Source organism: Cynara cardunculus (genome assembly GCF_001531365.2).
Source record: "Cynara cardunculus var. scolymus isolate 2C chromosome LG 11, CcrdV1, whole genome shotgun sequence".
Taxonomy (NCBI): domain Eukaryota; kingdom Viridiplantae; phylum Streptophyta; class Magnoliopsida; order Asterales; family Asteraceae; genus Cynara; species Cynara cardunculus.
The window spans coordinates 3,406,538-3,425,358 of record NC_037538.1 but is presented as its reverse complement, the minus strand read 5'-3'; the positions used below and the strand labels follow the sequence as shown (position 1 = coordinate 3,425,358).

Here is an 18,821-nt window from a genome sequence, read left to right as displayed (position 1 = left end):
AATAAACAATATTTTATGCATAAAAAGAGGTTTTTAAGAGTTTTTGTCAAATGTTTTATAATATAGTATAGATATGCCTATAAGAATATTAATATGTATTAATATTTTCATAAATATATTGATTATGATCGCTTTTAAATAAATAAATTAGCAAAAAAACATTTAGGAATTGTTTGTTTATTTTTTAATAGTTCCATTTAATGACAGTTTTTGAATCATTAATAAATGAATTTTATTTGGCAAAAAAAAAGTATGTCTCTCAATGATTCTAAAAAACCTCTAAATGATTTTATCTTGAATCTCTTTTAATCATTAAGCACCCTAATTTTATTATGGACAATTGTCAAACAATTACTTTTGCATTATATTGTAAAAATTTTAATCATTCTGATCACTTAATTATTCTACATTAAACCATTTAGCAACTGTTAAACATGTTCTTCTCATGACAAAAGAATAAAAGGAATAAAAATAACCCTGTATATAATTGTCTATCATTTGTGTAACAACTTGACCGACATAGATAGAAAACTGAAAGTTGTGCGCTTTTATAAAACTCAAATTGTAGGCTACCTATAATTTTCACCATAGTTTTAAGTTGGATTTGTGGGTCAGTCTGTTGCTTTGAGCTTTGGATTATTACAAAAAATGTCTTTATAGCTTAGTTAGCAAAAGGATATGATTTTACCCAAATACAAGACACGTCATAATTTCAATCCCCCCCCCCCCCAACTAGTTTTAGCCGCATAATGAGCCACAAAATGCCCTATCACATTATTGTCTTAAGAAATAGGTTTCGTGTGGTACTGGTTACAGTTGTTGGTAATCAACTTTTAATTATTTATCAATTTATATGTCGTAATTATTGATAACTTATGATTTATTTAAAGGGCAAATTGCATGAAAAAGTAACGTACTTTAACTTGATTCCTATTTTAGGTAACGTACTTTCAAAACTTTCATTTCGTACCTAAGATATAAAGTTTTAAACATTTAAGTATCCGGGTAACCCAATGAAGACTAATTTTAGACTAAAAAAAATTTAGATTAAAAAAATACATGTCACTGACTAGGTCAACAAATAATACCGAGTTGGATACCACATCACTCGCCACATCAGTAATTCAGTATGATAACCGGTTAATACTTCAACCAGTTACCCGGGTACTTAAATGTTTAAAACTTTACATCTTAGGTACCAAAATGGAAGTTTTGAAAGTACGTTACCCAAAATATGAATCAAGTTAAAATACGTTACTTTTTCATGCAATTTACCCTTATTTAAAATACATATAAATAAAATATTTTTTTTTTATAAATGAAAAGTATCTTAAGAACATAGAAAAAGGTAACGATTGATATTTTCAATTAAATAAATCACACATACAAATTATAATACTTGAAATTCAATCAAATCCACATAAATAAAAGGGGAAAAGATAGAAAGACAACAACAACAAAAAAGTTATAAAACAAACCCTCATGTTCAAGAAAATAACAAATTAACCCCGAAATTAAATATCAACATCACACGAAATCTTTTGAAATCCCTTGGAAGAATAAGAATAATGAACCATAATAGGTGCACATGTTACTCTCATGCCATAGTGTCTTGATTTCCACACTCCGACCTTGAATCTTATTCTCGCCTTCAGTTTCACAGTCATTTCGATCTGACCTGATGATCTCTCGACCTTCATGTCTCGTGCAATTTGTTGTGGCAACGACACATCACGTGACGAAAGATTCAACTTGAAACTAGTCGCATTCCTTTTGGGCTGATAGAACGGATCAATAGTCCCCGTGCTGAGAGTTTCATCGTCATACAAGACAACAACATCAACTTTGTCGTAGTAAATAGAGACTTTCTTGTTAGGGTTGTATGCTCGGAGGATAAAGTAATAGGTTGCATTTAAGTGGTTGCTATTGGATAAAACGTAGTTGTGGACAGCGGCATCATCGATGGAGTAGACTAGCTTCTTTGGCTTGATGGTTAGCCAGATGATTAGAATGGTTAGACCCACGAGCACTATGAGTGTGAGCAAGACTATGGCGATGAGTCTCACTAAATTGAAGCGTGACGGTGCAGGCTGGTTCTGGGTCAAGGGTTTAGCATTAGCCATTTCTTCTATGAATCTGATAACTTGTGGTAGATGATTTAGGGGTTATATAGTATGAAAAAAGATGGGAATATGTGTGTCCAAGGGAATGTCTTGTAACCAAGTATTCCCTTTTTTCTTTCTAATAATTCCCCTTTTTTTATTTGTTAAATTATTATTTTTAAGACCATTTGTTTGGTTTTTAATCGACAGTTTGTTCATTTTTCTAACGTAAAACCGTGACTAATATCAATATTGAAATGTATTTTTCTCTGTACTTTGTAAATTCAAAGATAATAAAATTTTTAACATTTCTTAATTAAAAAAATATTTAAAATATATCTGAATTCTATTTTATGATTGAATGTTAGGGGCTGAATGTTTACCCGATAAGTATTAATCTTTAGGAGTCAACACTATAATTTATTTTATGGGTAAGATTGCAGTATATCAAAATGATATCATATGCAATAATATATCTGGTAAGCGCTTACACAGGTAAGAGTCGTCAGCCTCACTTACCAGGTTAGACTCTCTATTATTACCATCGCTCTTACCATGTAAGATTATTGGGTCTTGTCATGTTTTTAAGAGTTTTTTGTCAAATGTTTTATAATACAGTATAGACTTTGAGGGGAGTGATTGATGAATTAAGAAAAGGAGATGGAAAAAGAAATGCTACAAATGATGCTTAACTTGAAGATGGAGGAAGGAGGAGGAATAATCAAGTGATCCTTTTATTGATGTTTGGAGATTGCATCTTTTGTGGATCCTTTCTTCATCTTCAAGGTTTCCAAAAAAAGCCTTCAAAATTTGAATTTCTTTATTATTATTTTTTTTTAAATGTAACAGGTTTTTAAATTTTAGCTGTTGATTACTGACATGTAGCTCATTTGATAAATCAGTGGAGATTTTGTTCAAATACAAGACAAGAAATAGGTTCGATATCAGGTCTCCCACTAGCCTCAACCACTGAGTAAGGCAAAAAGTGCCACCTCACATTGGTGTCTTTTGAGATGAATTTCGTATGAGACCTGTTGGGATTGCCGGTAATCAACTGGGTGTCAAAATATAAAGTGAAAATGTTTTTTTAGTGATTGTTAATAAATCAATTAATTAATTAATTAATTCCTGGTTTTCATGTGGTTGGTGTTGGTCTAAGGCTTAAGCCCAAAAAATGTCTCTAAGCTGGCTTTGGGCTTCTATTAAAGGCCCATGTAAATATGAGTCCAAGTGGCAGTTGGCCCAATAGTTTGTTAAAACTAGTATTTATTGAATAGAGATGGTTTCATTTTCAAACGCAGCTATTAATATAAACTACAATGATACTCGCACAATTCAACGAAATAGATCTTGATTTTAATGTTTTATTTTTTGCTCTTAGTCGATGTTATGATACAGTTTTATGTGGTTTTGAGAATAACGATAAATTATTTTTGAAGAAAATATAAATATGAAGATATATCATAAAAATGAAAAAAAAAACATATTGATATTAGTACCAAAGTAACTATTTAAAGTTTTTTTTTTATATTTCTTTAATAATTTTTTTATTTTTGGTTTAATAATATATTTTTTATAAAGATAATAATCAAATATTTTGTTAGAACTCAATAATTATCTTAATTATATTTTAGATTTTTTATATTTAAAATGAAATGTTTATATGTAGTTAGTTACATGAATTCATACATGAAGCTTCAATAAGTTGTACTTACGCATAATTTACTTGTAATATTAAATTTTAAGTAATATGCATCAATAAACAGTATTTCATGTATAAAAATGGTTTTTAAGAGTTTTTTGTCAAATGTTTTATAATATAGTATATATTATATAAATTAGTCAAACGTTTCTTTAGTATAATTAATATTTGATTCAGTGAATATCTTGATGGTCTTCTAATATAAATCATTGATCATGAACTCTGATAATTTTTCATAAATTTCCATATTATAGTAAATAAACGTTTATCATTTACGTAAATATCTCATTTAGTTGGTTGATAACGGTTTGTACTAATGGTTGGGTTTGTAAATAAAATCACTTTTTATTAAATATCTCGAATATCTTTGATAAAAAAATTAAGAATACAAACAAATTTCCATAGAAAGAAATAATGTAGATTTAAATATTGTTCTGTAGGAAAAATAGTATACTTTTTCAGTTGTATCATTATAATTCAAGTAAATTATATGTTTTAATCAGACATTTTTATTGGACAAGTAAAAATAAAAAATTGTTTTAAAATTATAATAATATATGCATAGTATTTTCGTAGTTATATGTTTTTTTATTGCTTGTTGTCGACATATTTATAGTATAAGATAATTCTGACGTTTTATTAGAAATGCTACTTTTGATTGAGTTATAATAATAAGAGATTATATATTTTTAAGTGGCGTTTGTTTTTAAGAGCTGCTGAGATTTGAATATTGAAGTCTGAATCAATAAAACTATTTGTTTGTGTAAACTGACAAACGTTTGAATATGTATAATTGTCTATTTTGTTCCTCAATATGTTATATAGTTGAATTAAAAAAATCAATTCATGTATAATAAAGATAGCATCGCAGGGTCGAACCGTATGGACAAAATCAACACCGAAACTAGAGGGGATATTGACGAAATCAAAACAAAAAATGGATGGGAGATCAACTGGCTTGATCTCGATTTTGGTCGAGATCGATTGGTTTGAGAGAAATGGAGGCGGGCGTATAAGCGAATAAGAGATATTGAGGGGTTAGGTTACCACTTTTTCGGATTGTTTCAATAGATTAGAGGGTTTGGAAGGAAAAAACAGTCTAGATTTAAAAACATCTAACTGAACAAGTGATAAGTGGTCATTAAAAGGTAAAATGGAGAAAAAACATGTCCTTAAACTTCTTTTTTATATGTCATTATTTTACTTAGCGGGTCTGATAAATACCAAAAATCTTATTCTATTAAAGGCATAGTAAGAAATGACAATTTTATCTGGTAAATGAGAAAAAAAAAAAATCTTACCTGATTAGCATTTAACGTTTAAAAGACGTTTACTAACAATCAATCTTGATAGCCGAGAATGTTATTCGATAAAATAAGTGAGAGCATAAACTCTTCTCAGTAAACATTTACTAAACACCCCCTTGGTATTTATTGCAAACAGTTTTAGCAAATTTAAAAATGAAAAATAAAATACAACATCACATATGCAACAAATATATATATATATATATATATATTTAATAACAGTAGATTTTAAAACTAATTTATACGCATCTCAATTAATCTTCTTAAATTTAAAAGCTAGACAACTCCTCGATGATTCTCACATAGGGACTGTTTGACATAGATTGAATAGTTTGGTGTACAATGATTAAGTGGTTAGAATGATTAACAGACTCTTATGATATAGTGCAAAATTAAATATAAATGTTTGATAATGATTTACAACGAAATTAGAGCGTTAAATCGTTAAAGGAGGCTCAAGATACAAAATCATGCAGAAGGTTTTAGAACTATTAAGAAACAAATTTTTCTTTTTCCAAACAAGATTCACCTATTAATAATTCAGAACAGTAACGGATACATGGCTAATAGCCATAGGGGGGCATAGGCCCTCAACAAATCACCTAGAAACCCACAAGAAAGAGCATCACTTGTAGCTTTAAATATATTTTTAACCTAAAATTACAAATAGGCCACCAACAATTAAAAGACAAAATCCCAAATCTAATTCCTACCATTTCATTTACAACTTCCATTTTATTTCATTTTAGAGAATTACAGTTTAAGAATTAATTAAACTCTAATGTCCATATTTATAAGTCTTAACTCATTGAAAGTCATTTTATTTGTCTTGTTTTATTTGCTATAATTCTAATAATTTGATCCATCACTATTTTTTTATTTTTTTTTGCAACTTTCTTTTTGCATTTTATTTTTTATATATTTATAATTATTGTTATTTGTTGATTATTAAATTTATATTTCTTGATATTTGATTTAAGGTTCTTGAGTTTGTTCTTTAATTTGAGTTTGTTATTTTGACATAGAGTTTACTACTAGTTTATCGTTTATTTCTAGCATATTGGTCTTTTGCTCTCAAATTTCTTCTAATTAATTCTAATTTTTTGCTATTGACTATTAATGTGTACTATATTTATCTGTTTTAAGTTGAACATAAATAAAAAATATATGTACAATGTCTCTGTTTATCCGAAATAATAAAAATTAATCAAAAAACGGAAAAAAGTTATATTTATTTGATTAAACTGAACAATTTAAGCTGATAACCGAATAACCCAAAATCGTCTTGGTTCGGATGAGTTATTCATTTTCAAAAAAAAAAAATTGACACCCCCAACTCCCTAAGTTTGCTCCCAGTAATAAAATTTTCTGGATCCGTCCTTGATTTAGAGATTGTATAACTATTTAAAGGTAAACAAATAATTACTTAACTGACAACGAGGGAATCATTAAAAAATACTAGAAGGGTACTCGTACAATGTAGCGAGATTCATCTTGATTTTTTAATATTCTATTTTATTTTTTATCCCAGTCGATGTTATAATATGGTCTTATGTGATTTTGAAAAAGTGATCATGCTTTTATTTCTTAATAAAATATAAATTTGAAAATATCATAAAAATTTGACAAAAATATATTGATATTAGTATCAAATTAACTATTTAAAATTCCTTATTTTTTGTGTAATTTTTAATTCAATTTTTTTTTTATAATTTAATTTAAGGTCAATAACGAAGTAATTTATATTTGGTTTAATAATATAATTTTCTTATAAATATAATAATTATTTATTTTGTTAGAACTCGATTATTATCCTAATTATATTTATATTTTTTTTATTTTAAAATGAGATGTTTATCCTTTATTTGATATGTTTATCTGCAGTTAGTTACACAAATTCAAACATCGAGTTTTAATAAGTTGTAATTATGCATAATTTACTTGTAATTTTGAATTTTAAATAATATACATCAATATACGATACTTCATGCATAAAAATGATTTTTAAGAGTTTTTATCATATGTTTTATAATATAGTAAAGATATTCAAATAACATATTTTTAAAACGAAAGAATCTTCTTTCTTTTCTATTCGAATTTGGAACAAAATATAATAACCTCGTAATTTCACGTGTCATTTGAGCAAACTTTCCCGCCACCACCAAAATAGTTGGAGCATTCAAAGTTTTTTTTTTTAATTGTTACGTCATTGAAAATTATTTTACACTTAAACCCTTAATTTTACACAAAGTTTACTTATACCCCCCTTTGTGTTTCATTTTCACCTAATAGGTATGTTAATCAGTTGACATTCATTAGATGTGAGGGGAACCAAACCGATCAAATCATCCATTGGATGTTGAATTTGTCAACGGATACAACTCAATTAACATTAAACAACTAATCCAATCCAATTCAATGGATAATTGGATCCATTCGATTCCATCCGACATTAAATGGATGATCATATTGGATCAGATCCATCCAATATGTTAATTAAATACAATTTTTCAACAATGAAACACACTGACTGATCACTTTTAGTACGTATTAAAACCAACACAAACGATGATAAAAAATATAAAAAAAAAACCCAACACAATACATATTTTGATTTAAGCAGCTTGCAAACAAACTAAATGGATGATGGTTTGATGGATAATTGGATGGTAATCGAGTGGTTAATTGGATGTTGGTTGGGTCAGTTCGATTGGCTATGAACTACCATGCAAGAACTGCCAACAAAGTTTGATGACAATAAAGTTTATACATGATTGCATGCCGAAATGAATTCAATTAAGTTTGAAAGGATATTATGGGGTAACAACAAAAAGTTGACAAAATGGGTTGCCATGTTTTAATAGTTGTACAGACAGTGACTGGCGCATATTTAATATCAAATAAATACTTAGTTTCAAAATAGATGCCCACGATGAAAATTGCACATGGTTTTAAATATGTGTAACTATTACATTTTTTTTAATTAAGTAAAGGCAATTGTATGCTTAATGATATTGATGCTGCAAATCCGTCGGCAGTGATATTGAGTTATTGACTGTGTGTTTATTGTTTTAATGCGCAATTCATCGAGCTTTGAAAACCGTTTGGGATAAATTTCACTGTGATATTATATTTATTAGCTTCATGTTATAAATAATACACAATAAATTTATGATTTTATCCGGATAATAATTTAAATGTAAAATAATTATTTTAATGGCAGTGAATATATATTTTGTGTTTCAGCTTATGAGTCGTTTATTAAACGATTATCCTGTATGTATCATGTATCTTAATAGATAAATATGACAAGGATAAAAAATCTTATTTGAAAAGAGCGATGACAAGTATCAAGAATTTTACCCGGTACGCGATGGTGACAAATCTTAACCTATTAATTATTACTGGATAACATGTTGCATACAGTGTTTTCTTGATGAACTGGAATATAACTTGATAATATAAATAATAATGTGAACTCTTATATTGATCGGGTAAACAACCATTAAATTAAAACAATAGCATATTCGATATAGGTTTTTATTAGCAAAAAGTGAAGTGGTTTGTAAGAACTACCATCGTGAAGAGGTTACTATAAGAACCTTATGTCTTCTAGATGCTTGAACAAGAATCTTGGTTCTTAGTATAAAGTTTGTGAGACCGAGTCTGAGATGTTTCTTATTTTTTTTTCGTAACTTTATAATTATTAATATATATTAATACAATAACTATTGAGATTTTGGATCATGTGAGACCAATGGTTTTTCGTGAGACCCGTAAGATTAATTCTCAACCATTTGGATTATATATATACAATTTGAACATTCATAATAACAAAATTGCTACGAGACTTTTCAATTATCACAAAAATCCACCGTGCAACTTTATACCAGATCATTAGCTTATAAAGTTGATCAATGAACATAAATTGATCTTACGGGTTTCACGAAAAAACTCTTGGTCTCACATGAACCCGACCCTAACTACTGATGTTAAAGGAATCAATGTGACTCAGAGGTTCTTATAAAAACTAAAAAGAGTTTTTAGGGGTTGTTTGTAACCTCTTAATAGTTTCATTAAGATGTAACATCTGAATCGTTAAAAGGTTAATTTTGTTCGGCAAGAAAAATCTGTCTTTTAATGGTTCTAAACCCTCTTAATGATTTTGTATCATAAGTCTCCCTTAACCATTCCTAATTTCATTGTAAACAATTATCAAACATTATATTTCATTTTGTATTATATCATGAGAACCTTTTAATCATTCAATCACTTAATCATTTTTCACCAAACCATTCAGAAATTTTCAAATAACCTCAAATTTTAAAAAATAAAATACAAAAGAGGTTCTCACGAAGTTTCATCAGATATGCTTTGAAAGAAAAAGGTATCCTGCTATTGGTCAGTGTGACACCCAAGTTGCACTTGTCATGCCACGTGGCGACTAGTTGGTGGAGGTGACAGCGCATTTGCATTGAGGCGCGAAACACTCCGTCCGGGTCTCTCGAACATTTTCATGGAAACTAGAGTAAATAAAGGGAGAAAACATATAAAATAATGAAGTAAAAGCCACGTATTCGATAATGATGTAAAGACTAAAGTGCCCGTGCGCCACACTGTATTTTTCCACAACAATATGACTATCCTCGAGGACAAAAATGTCCCATTCTTATGATTGTATTTGCATTGGAGATGCTTATTCTAAGAGTAATTTTAGATTTGGTCTATGAACTGTTCATTTGTTATGAAATGCGTTATTAATATTTATTTGTTACAAATCCAAAATAAACAGAAAAATAAATAAAATGAAAAATAAACAAAATTCAAGCGAAATAAATCACACAAAAAATCGATCATTATTTTCTTGTTAATTTGACATCTATGTTGATATATTTTTTCATCCATTTTTTTAGTAGTTTTTCATTTATGTTGAGTTTTCTCCTGAACCCAACCCTATATGCATATGTGTCTTTTTCTCCCTGCCCTTTCTTCCTCCTCGTTGTTACCCCACCTCAATCGACCACCTGCAACCTCCCTCTCTCAATAACTGCAACCACCGTTCTTAGAGGGTGGTTGTTCACATACACGAGAACAAACTTCTAAAAAGCAAAAAAACTATCACACGAGTAGATAGGCGGAAATGTTTGCTCTGCATATGAAGTTCATTTGGGTGAGATTGTCCTTGTGGATAATCAAACTCACCACCACCATCTATAAGATTGTCCACGTAGTTCGTAATCTCTCTTATGAATATATTTACATAGCTCAGGTTGTCCCTATGGACAATCAAAGTAACCACCACCGTGTTTAAGGTTTTCTTGTGGTTCATACTATATTATGCACCATTAAATGCTAAACATATATGAACTAACTCATGGTTAAGATGAAGTTGCATTGGTTGTACAAATGTAATAGGTTGTAAAGTAAACCATCTATATATATTATGTAAGAATTAAGACCATATGAGAAAATATTTTAGTATGAAGTGGTAAATGTTACAGGATCTTAATGCATATCTTGACCAGTTTATGTGAATACCACCTTAACTCGCTTGCATACAATATAGGCATATACATTATGTGGAAGTTATAGTTTCACATTATTCATGAAAAAAACGACAGTTGTTCATGGAAACCCAACTCTCTTACATATTACATGGATACACTTTTTAAATATAAAAATGTGGGAACGAGTAAAATGACCATAATATCCCTCATTTAATTGACTCTAGCAGAAAAAGATAACGACAACTACTAGAAGGGACCAAAACGTTCGATCTTGCATACATCAAGGACAAATACTGTAATAGATGAAGATTACTAAATAGTTTAAAAGTATAGACTAAACGTTGAGATTGAATACTAAATTTCGTTAGATTCTGTAAGTTGATAGCTAATAATAAATATGTAACGAGTTTAAATTTTATGTTTTTAATTATTTGTTGGATGAATTAATAAAATGACATCTACAAACGAACCATGAAATGGTCAACATATGGATATAACCTTTTGGTTCATTTCAAAAGCAAAAAACAGAGAGGGACTGAACTCGGCTTAAAATGAAACTGAGGGGCCGGAATGAAAAAAAACCAAATTTGGGAGGACTGAAAAAGAAAAAAAGGGGTAATATCGTCATTGGAAGAAGTTTCTGGTGGGGTTTCTTACTTCAAAGTTCCAACCCATGGGGCGTATGAAGCATGCAACCATCTATCTCCCCTTCCTGCTCGCCTCAATCCCCTTTCTATCTACCCAGAAACCCTTTCAAAATTAAAAATCGGAATCAAAATCTAAAATCTCAAATACCAAAAATAGGATTTCGTGTTCTTCGATTCTTCCCAAGAAATCGGTGTTTCTAGCCTTTAATCGACAATTCTAGGGTTTACGCTGTGAATACAGCTGTAAAACAAATCTCTCCGAAAGATTTGCTATTTCTATTCTTAAAAATTGTGTAATTATTGTCAGTTACAATGGCAAACGGAACAGACGGTGAAGAATACGTGGTGTTATCTTCGATTCGTCCTGGTTTGAAACGCGAATTTGTATTCGCCATGAAATCCCAATCGGAAAATTATGGATTCTGCGGTCGGACGCGAGCCAGGAGGGCCCAGATGTTACCGGAGCCTTCACCTATCCATAAGAAATCAAAAACTGCCGATCTAGGTAAAGAAACAGAGGAAAAACTCGATGTTTGTTCAGAAAAAGTATTGGCAGAATCAATTTCGAATACAGACGAGGAAGAATCCAAAAGCGATGTTGTCGACCCCGGTCGAGCGGTTATTGAACCAATGAGCGAAGTAAAATCAGAGCCAATGGATGCCCCAGTAAAGTCTACGCAGATTACTTCTGATTTGAAGCCGGCGAAGTTAAATGACAACCAGGATGACAAAATTGCAGACAAGGATGGGGATGTAATCAGCTCTGTCGTCACTCCATCCAATGGTAAAAATGACAAAAAGATGGAAATAAAAATGTCAAAAAAAATTGTGCTGAAGAGATTTCCAACCAAGTTGAAGGAGCTTCTTGAAACTGGTTTGCTCGAGGGATTACCTGTTAGGTATGTTCGTGGCGCAAAGGTATACATTCACATTTTCGAACTGAAAATTAAGGCTCTTCTGTTCTAATTTAGCCTTTTTGTTGGCGTTGCCTTGGGGCTTATCAAGTTTACTGTTGATCAGGTTAGAGGGAATTCCGAGAAGGGTCTTCCAGGGGTAATCAGAGGATCTGGAATTTTGTGTTTCTGTGAAACGTGCGGTGGAAAGGAAGTGAGTTTGTTACCTGTAGTTGTATATGCTTACTTTTAACCAGAGAGATTTATTGGATGCTGAATTGCTGATTAGTAATATTGGTAAATTTAGGTTGTCACTCCCAATCAGTTCGAGTTGCATGCTGGAAGTGCAAATAAGCGGCCACCAGAATACATTTACTTGGGTAATGGTGCCACCCTAAGAGAGGTACTTAACACCTGTAAAACTGCTCCGTTGGAGGGAATGGAAGAAACCATTTTAAAAGCAATTGGTTGTTCATCGGAAGAGAAACCTACATTTTGTTTGAATTGCAAAGGTGAGTTATATATGTTCTGCTAGATGGTTTTGGACTTGCATGTTATATTGTATTATCTCATAACTCCTTATCTTTGATGTTTCGTAGGGTCCATACCCGAATCAGGCAATGGGAAGACAATGCTTTTGTGTGATTCATGCATGGCTATAAAAGAGTCTCAGCTTCATCCCCGGCTCCAGTCCCATTCTAGTCCTGTGCGACCTAATGATAGTAGTGACAGGTATTTGCTTCTATAACAGCATAATTGTTAACTAATTGTAACAATCTCCGAGAACAATTTTTTAAATATTAGTTGCTTCAGTTAATCTGTTAGCTCAGTGTTTTGCAGAGGATGTATCTCTAAAGAACAAATATTTGCTGAATAATCATTTTTGTTCTGCATTAGTTGTGCTGAGAAAATCTATGAAATATTTATACTCAGCTTGGCCACCTTTTTGCTTGCCTTCTGAGTGCATAGTCATAGGCCATTATAAGAAAACAATGTTGCACATATCTTCTTCATTTGATTGATGTTATCTGTAGCTCTTTCAATTGGACGATCTCTTTATGCGCATCATTTTAGAATAAAAGCAAGAGAAAATATCAAATATGACAAAAAGTCTATAACCTAACATTATTCTAAGCTGCAAGCAATCATCAAATTGGTATTTTATCATTGATGTTGTTGACAAACTTGCATGCTCATATATACAATCCTTTTTTTTTTCATTTGACATCTGAAGCTAATATGAACTCAGGGAGTCTGGGATATTAGGTGAACTTTGCAAATACTGGTAGGATCGATCGTTCTGTAAAGTCTGCGAAATGATTCTGTGAATGGTTTTATTTTTTGGTTTTAATTTACTGTATCTGGTTGTTCTTCTCTGTATCTAGTCTAGCACATAGCCAAATACTCTGATTCTTGTTTTTACTTAATTTTCATTAATGTATATACTTTCAGGTCAGCGTCTCCAGTATCTGCTCCAAATTCTACTGCCCGAGTAGCCACTAGTAGTTCTGGCCGAAGCAAGGGCCAGGGAAGGCTTACTAGAAAGTTAGTACTTTATTGTGTTGCGTTCTATCTGATTGATATGTTGGTGTTTCAGTTTCTAGAAATTTTGAGTTCTGCTGAACCAGCTTCTACAAATTTTTGGAAAATAATGTTGTTTTACCATTTGTTATATGCAGAGATCTGCGGATGCACAAGCTGGTATTCAAGGAAGATGTGCTAGCCGATGGAACCGCACTAGCTTATTTTGCTCGCGGGGAGGTAGTTGTTTGTATTGGGTCTTGCTTTCTTTTTCCGTCCCAATTTTCTGTGTGTACATGCTAAATGTCACTTTTTTCTTTTTTGTGGTTCATAATTTTAAATTTCTTGATAAATTGATTTTTGCGGCGGTCGGCAGAAACTGTTGGAGGGTTATAAAAAAGGTTCTGGAATCTTCTGCTATTGCTGTAACAGTGAGGTACATGGTGCAATTTTATTTGGAAAACTTATGGTTGGGGATTTGGATACTGAGTTTGTTTGCTTCTTGATCAGGTCAGTCCTTCACAATTTGAAGCTCATGCTGGCTGGGCATCACGTCGCAAACCGTGAGTTTTCCCTTCAACTTATCAGGAGATTTGTGTATTTTTTTTGGTTCAATGGTTACATTGATCTTAGCTTTTATACCCAATCACCGTGTTGAAGAGTTCCTGCTATATAATTTTATTGTTGATTTACCAATGACTCGATTAAATGAGAAGATATTTGTGGAGTCTGTATGGTCAGGAATTTGGGAATGAGATGCCATGTTCACCAGTTTCATGATTCAGCAATGTTCTTTTATTCTTCATCTAAGTGAATCCTGGAACCTATAATTTTTTTGTGGCAGTTATTTACACATATACACATCCAATGGTGTCTCTCTCCATGAGCTGTCAATAAAACTCTCACAACATCGGAAGTTCTGCGCAGATGATAATGACGATCTCTGCTCCATCTGTGCAGATGGGGGGGAACTTTTGTGTTGTGATAATTGCCCAAGAGCTTTTCACCCTGGTGAGATTTTCTTGACTTTGCTTTATTTTTTGGTTTTTTCTTGAATCGCTGTCTTCAAGTGATGTCTGCCTTGTGTTTCCTACATTTTGTCTAAGTTGGCAATTGTGGATTCTAGCTTGAACCATGTTTTCTTTAACATCTATATATGCTTGTATGAGTTGAATGCTGATGTCCTCTTGTCTTGAATAAAGAGTAGGCATTCTTCAGCTTAGGCTGAACCTTGTGCATACATGGAAAGTCAATTTAAAATTGTTGTACTTTTCAGCATCTGTAGGTTACCAAACGAACCTGGTATGTTCCATCCCGAGGTGGGGTTGGATGGGGGGTGTAATGTACACAAACCTGACCTCTCCCCAAAGAGTAGAGTGACTGATTTTGTGAAGAACACCGGCTTGTGAAAAGTGTTAAAAGAGAGACAGATAAGATAAATTTTGAAAAGCTAGATACAAATAGAAGCAAGTGCAAGAAATAATAGCCAGGGTAAAGAAACTACACGCCTCTAATCTAGCATCTGTAGGTTGTGATAGCCAAATCGTATACATGTAACGATATCAAAAGTTTACTTCTAAAATTTATCTTTTAACATTAGGGGCTGTTTGGTTCAGGCAGGGGAAGAAAATGGGAATGAAAATGAAAATGACAGGGAATGAATTTTACTCCCCTGCGCCCCCGATTAACATGGGATGAAAATTTGGGCTTATGGAGAATTGGAACATTATAGTAATATAAAACCAAACAGTTTTTTATTTTCAATCTCATTAATTAATGCTTAATATCTCTAACCAAACACCCACTCACTTTTACCTTCGGTACTAATATTCTCCTAGAATAACCACTTTCCAGCGTCTGTTGGTAGGTCTATGTTGTTGCAAATTTGGTTTATGCAATGCTTTTTCTTAAATTCAATGTTTGGAAATGGCTAAAATGCAGGACTTTTTGAGTTGCTCATATGCGTAATTCGTTTGCCAAACTGCAGAATGCATCTCAGAGCCTGTCCCCCACGGTACATGGTATTGCAAATACTGCCAGAATATGTTCCAGAAGGAAAAGTTTGTAGAAAGAAACGAAAATGCACGTGCTGCTGGAAGGATTGCAGGTATTGATCCCATTGAAGACATAACTAAGCGGTGCATTCGTGTTGTTGAAAATTCAGAGTTGGGAGAGTCGGGAGTTCCAGCTAAAAAAGGAGCTCCAGCATGTGTTCTGTGCAGGTATGTATCTGTATTTTCCTTTCACCTGCACAGAACTATATATGAATTATCAATTGACAAATGAATGTGTGGATTCTTTTCTTGTTTGAGCAACTTTTTTTGCATCCTTGTTAACTGGGGTTAAATCTTACTCATATATCAATGTGTACTCTGTCCAGGAGACCCCATTATTCTGTTTCATATCTTGACAATGTGTTCATGATACGGATGCCTAAAGGCCTTCTAGTGCTGCCTAACTTTTATGCATTCCATTAATGCTATCTCATGTTTGAATAAGATGTTATGGTATCCCTGTGTTTCAAACAATGTTGATGAAGGTTTTGGAAACAAAGAAAATTAAGTATAAAGCAATGCATAGTTTAGTAAATATTGCCAAGCTGGTTTCTGGTGAAATACATATGCATATGTCTGAAACTTGGCACCTCTTCACAATCTCTTTTTCACGGACAACGAGGACCTTTCTCTTTTTTTTGGGTGGGGCGGGGTAGAGGCTGGAAAGCTAATACACATTGAAAATATGGAACTGACTAAGAAGCGAGAAGTTGAGGGCCTGTGAGATTTGAGAAGAGACTATGGAAACCTGGGACTTTCTCTAGTTCCTCCTTAAATATATTTGCTTGGATGCCATACCAAACCAGACAAAATAAGCCCAACATATTTCACTTGGAAGTAGGGTATTGGGGGAGGGGGTTGGGATGGATGCAGTTTTCTTTTCTACACTAAGGAGGAGTAGAGTGGCTGTTTCTATGAAGACCCCCGGCTTGCTAAAATATATTTGCAGGAGCACTTGAGTGCTATAGAGGGTTTGTCAAAAGTTTGAAAAGTGAAGGATGACTCGAGACAAATTTGGTCAATTGTGAGGAGTTTCTGAAAAGAGAACTAAGAAAAGTGAATAGTAAGGAAAAAAGTCATTGCATGTAGGTGCAAGAAAACACAAAAAAAGTATAAAGTACTAAACATTTCTCTATTTACCATAATACTTTGGTAACCTGTCTGTCTGCTCCCTAACTCTTCTCCTCTACCTCTACATCTCCCTTCTCTTGTCCATATCATCTACAAGTCTATATGTATAGTCTGCTACTCTACTTCTGCATGTCCATGAACTAGTCATGCCCTTGAAGATGTGTGAGGCTATTACATCTATATTCAGCTACTCATTACAGGTACTCCTTGGCCTGTCTCTTTTCCTTACCCCCTCAATTGTCACATTTTATCTCTGCTCATTGGTGTTGTCATCCGGCGCTTGTGAACGTCTCCAAACCATCACATTCTTCCTTCTCTCGATTTATCCATGATATGTGCAACTCCCAACTTTGCCCAGAAGACCTCGTTCGTTATCATGTATCCTGTCCGACATGCCTTTACAACATTCCTATTTCTGCAACTTCCAACTTTCTTTGATGTGCCTTCCTTTTTTTCAATACTTAGATCCATACAATGTAGTTGGAATGATGACTACATTGTAGAAATTACTCTTCGTTTTTAGTAGGACTTTCTTATCAAACAGCACTCCCGTGGCACCCCTTCACTTTAACCACTCGTCTCTATGCGATGTGTTACGTCATCATTGGCCTGAATCACGGGAACACTTGCAACTCTTTTTTGGGTATGCTTTGCTCCCGAAAGTTAACCTATGAATTTACTTAATGGTTTTTGTATTGTGCAGTTCTATTATTATAATTGATTTTATTTTACATTTCTAGGGTAGGATGCTTCACCATTTTGGATAACTTAGATCCCTGAGGAATAAATGTGTACCCTTTATTCACCGTTCATATATATTCTTGACATCCTCAGGGCACATGATTTTAGCAAGTCTGGATTCGGCCCGAGAACTGTCATCATATGCGATCAGGTGCTTTTAAACTTTGTAATAGTTCATTCATAAGTGAAAATGTCATATGTTGCTTCTGCATGCCGATTGATTTATAACAATTGTTTGGTTTTCATTACAGTGCGAGAAAGAGTACCATGTTGGCTGTTTGAAGGAGCATAAAATGGACAACCTTAAGGTGCATCAATTGTTTTTGGTTATATACATGTTTTATACTTCCCATATCAATCTTTACATATGTACATTTTTGTGATCTAAAATCAGTATTTAGTATTCTTTACCTTTACTACCTCGAACTTTTCTGTTTACTTATTGGTGTGCTTTGTGTCATGACATGATATCTGTTGCAGGCATTGCCCAAAGGGGATTGGTTTTGTTGTGTGGATTGCAATAATATTCATACATCTTTGGAGAACCTGGTGGCTGGTGGAGAGAGAATGCTTCCAGACACTATGATGGGTGGTATAAAGAAGAAGCAGGCAGAACAAGGATTAGAACCCAGTGCCGAGCTTGACATTAGATGGAGGCTTTTGTGTGGTAAAATGGCTTCTGATGCAACAAGAGTATTGCTATCTAAGGCTGTTGCTATTTTCCATGTGAGTAACCGTTACTTGTTTTCCTTTTTCTTGTATAACATATACAATTATCAATTGGGATCTGAAGTTTGATTGAATGTTGTATGTCTGCGAGTCTACTAACTGGATGTTTTTTGTCATGAATTTACCTTAGGATCGGTTTGATCCAATTGCCGATTCAACCACAAGCCGTCTTGATCTGATTCCCCACATGGTTTATGGGTAATTGATTTCGTTGTTGTTGAGTGGTTTTAGGGTGCGCTTGGTACCGAGGACAGGACACGACAATACAAAAGCTTGTTGTCCCACGTTTAATGTGACATTTAGACTGGGACACAAAAAAGATTTAGTGGGAGAGAAATGCATTTTTTTGTCGCACCAAAATTGGTGGAACAAAAATATGGGAGATGAGACAAGATTGATAGATTACTAAACTACACATGTCAAATTAAAATCCTAAAACCTTGTACAATTATTTCACCATAATCCTGTTCCAGTCCTGTCTACATAC

The 18,821-nt window shown here is 32.7% G+C and overlaps 2 protein-coding genes across 2 annotated transcripts in view; one reads left to right on the top strand and one right to left on the bottom strand.

The window, feature by feature from the left end:
- Nucleotides 1-1,346: 1,346 nt before the first annotated feature.
- On the bottom strand, nucleotides 1,347-2,132 carry LOC112521829 (uncharacterized protein At1g08160). Its single transcript, XM_025130818.1, has one exon. The coding sequence runs from the start codon at nucleotides 2,121-2,123 to the stop codon at nucleotides 1,515-1,517; it is 609 nt and encodes a 202-aa protein (XP_024986586.1). The 5' UTR covers nucleotides 2,124-2,132; the 3' UTR covers nucleotides 1,347-1,514.
- Nucleotides 2,133-11,350: 9,218 nt separating this feature from the next.
- Nucleotides 11,351-18,821, top strand: part of LOC112522291 — a 9,400-nt gene continuing 1,929 nt past the window's right edge. Inside the window, exons 1-14 of the mRNA XM_025131412.1 lie at nucleotides 11,351-12,183; nucleotides 12,286-12,372; nucleotides 12,466-12,670; nucleotides 12,758-12,890; nucleotides 13,611-13,703; nucleotides 13,838-13,919; nucleotides 14,056-14,115; nucleotides 14,190-14,242; nucleotides 14,524-14,690; nucleotides 15,667-15,901; nucleotides 17,699-17,756; nucleotides 17,857-17,913; nucleotides 18,086-18,331; nucleotides 18,465-18,532. Of these exons, the coding sequence (XP_024987180.1) occupies nucleotides 11,578-12,183; nucleotides 12,286-12,372; nucleotides 12,466-12,670; nucleotides 12,758-12,890; nucleotides 13,611-13,703; nucleotides 13,838-13,919; nucleotides 14,056-14,115; nucleotides 14,190-14,242; nucleotides 14,524-14,690; nucleotides 15,667-15,901; nucleotides 17,699-17,756; nucleotides 17,857-17,913; nucleotides 18,086-18,331; nucleotides 18,465-18,532 (2,150 nt within the window). The 5' untranslated portion in view covers nucleotides 11,351-11,577. The remainder of the gene's footprint in view (nucleotides 12,184-12,285; nucleotides 12,373-12,465; nucleotides 12,671-12,757; nucleotides 12,891-13,610; nucleotides 13,704-13,837; nucleotides 13,920-14,055; nucleotides 14,116-14,189; nucleotides 14,243-14,523; nucleotides 14,691-15,666; nucleotides 15,902-17,698; nucleotides 17,757-17,856; nucleotides 17,914-18,085; nucleotides 18,332-18,464; nucleotides 18,533-18,821) is intronic.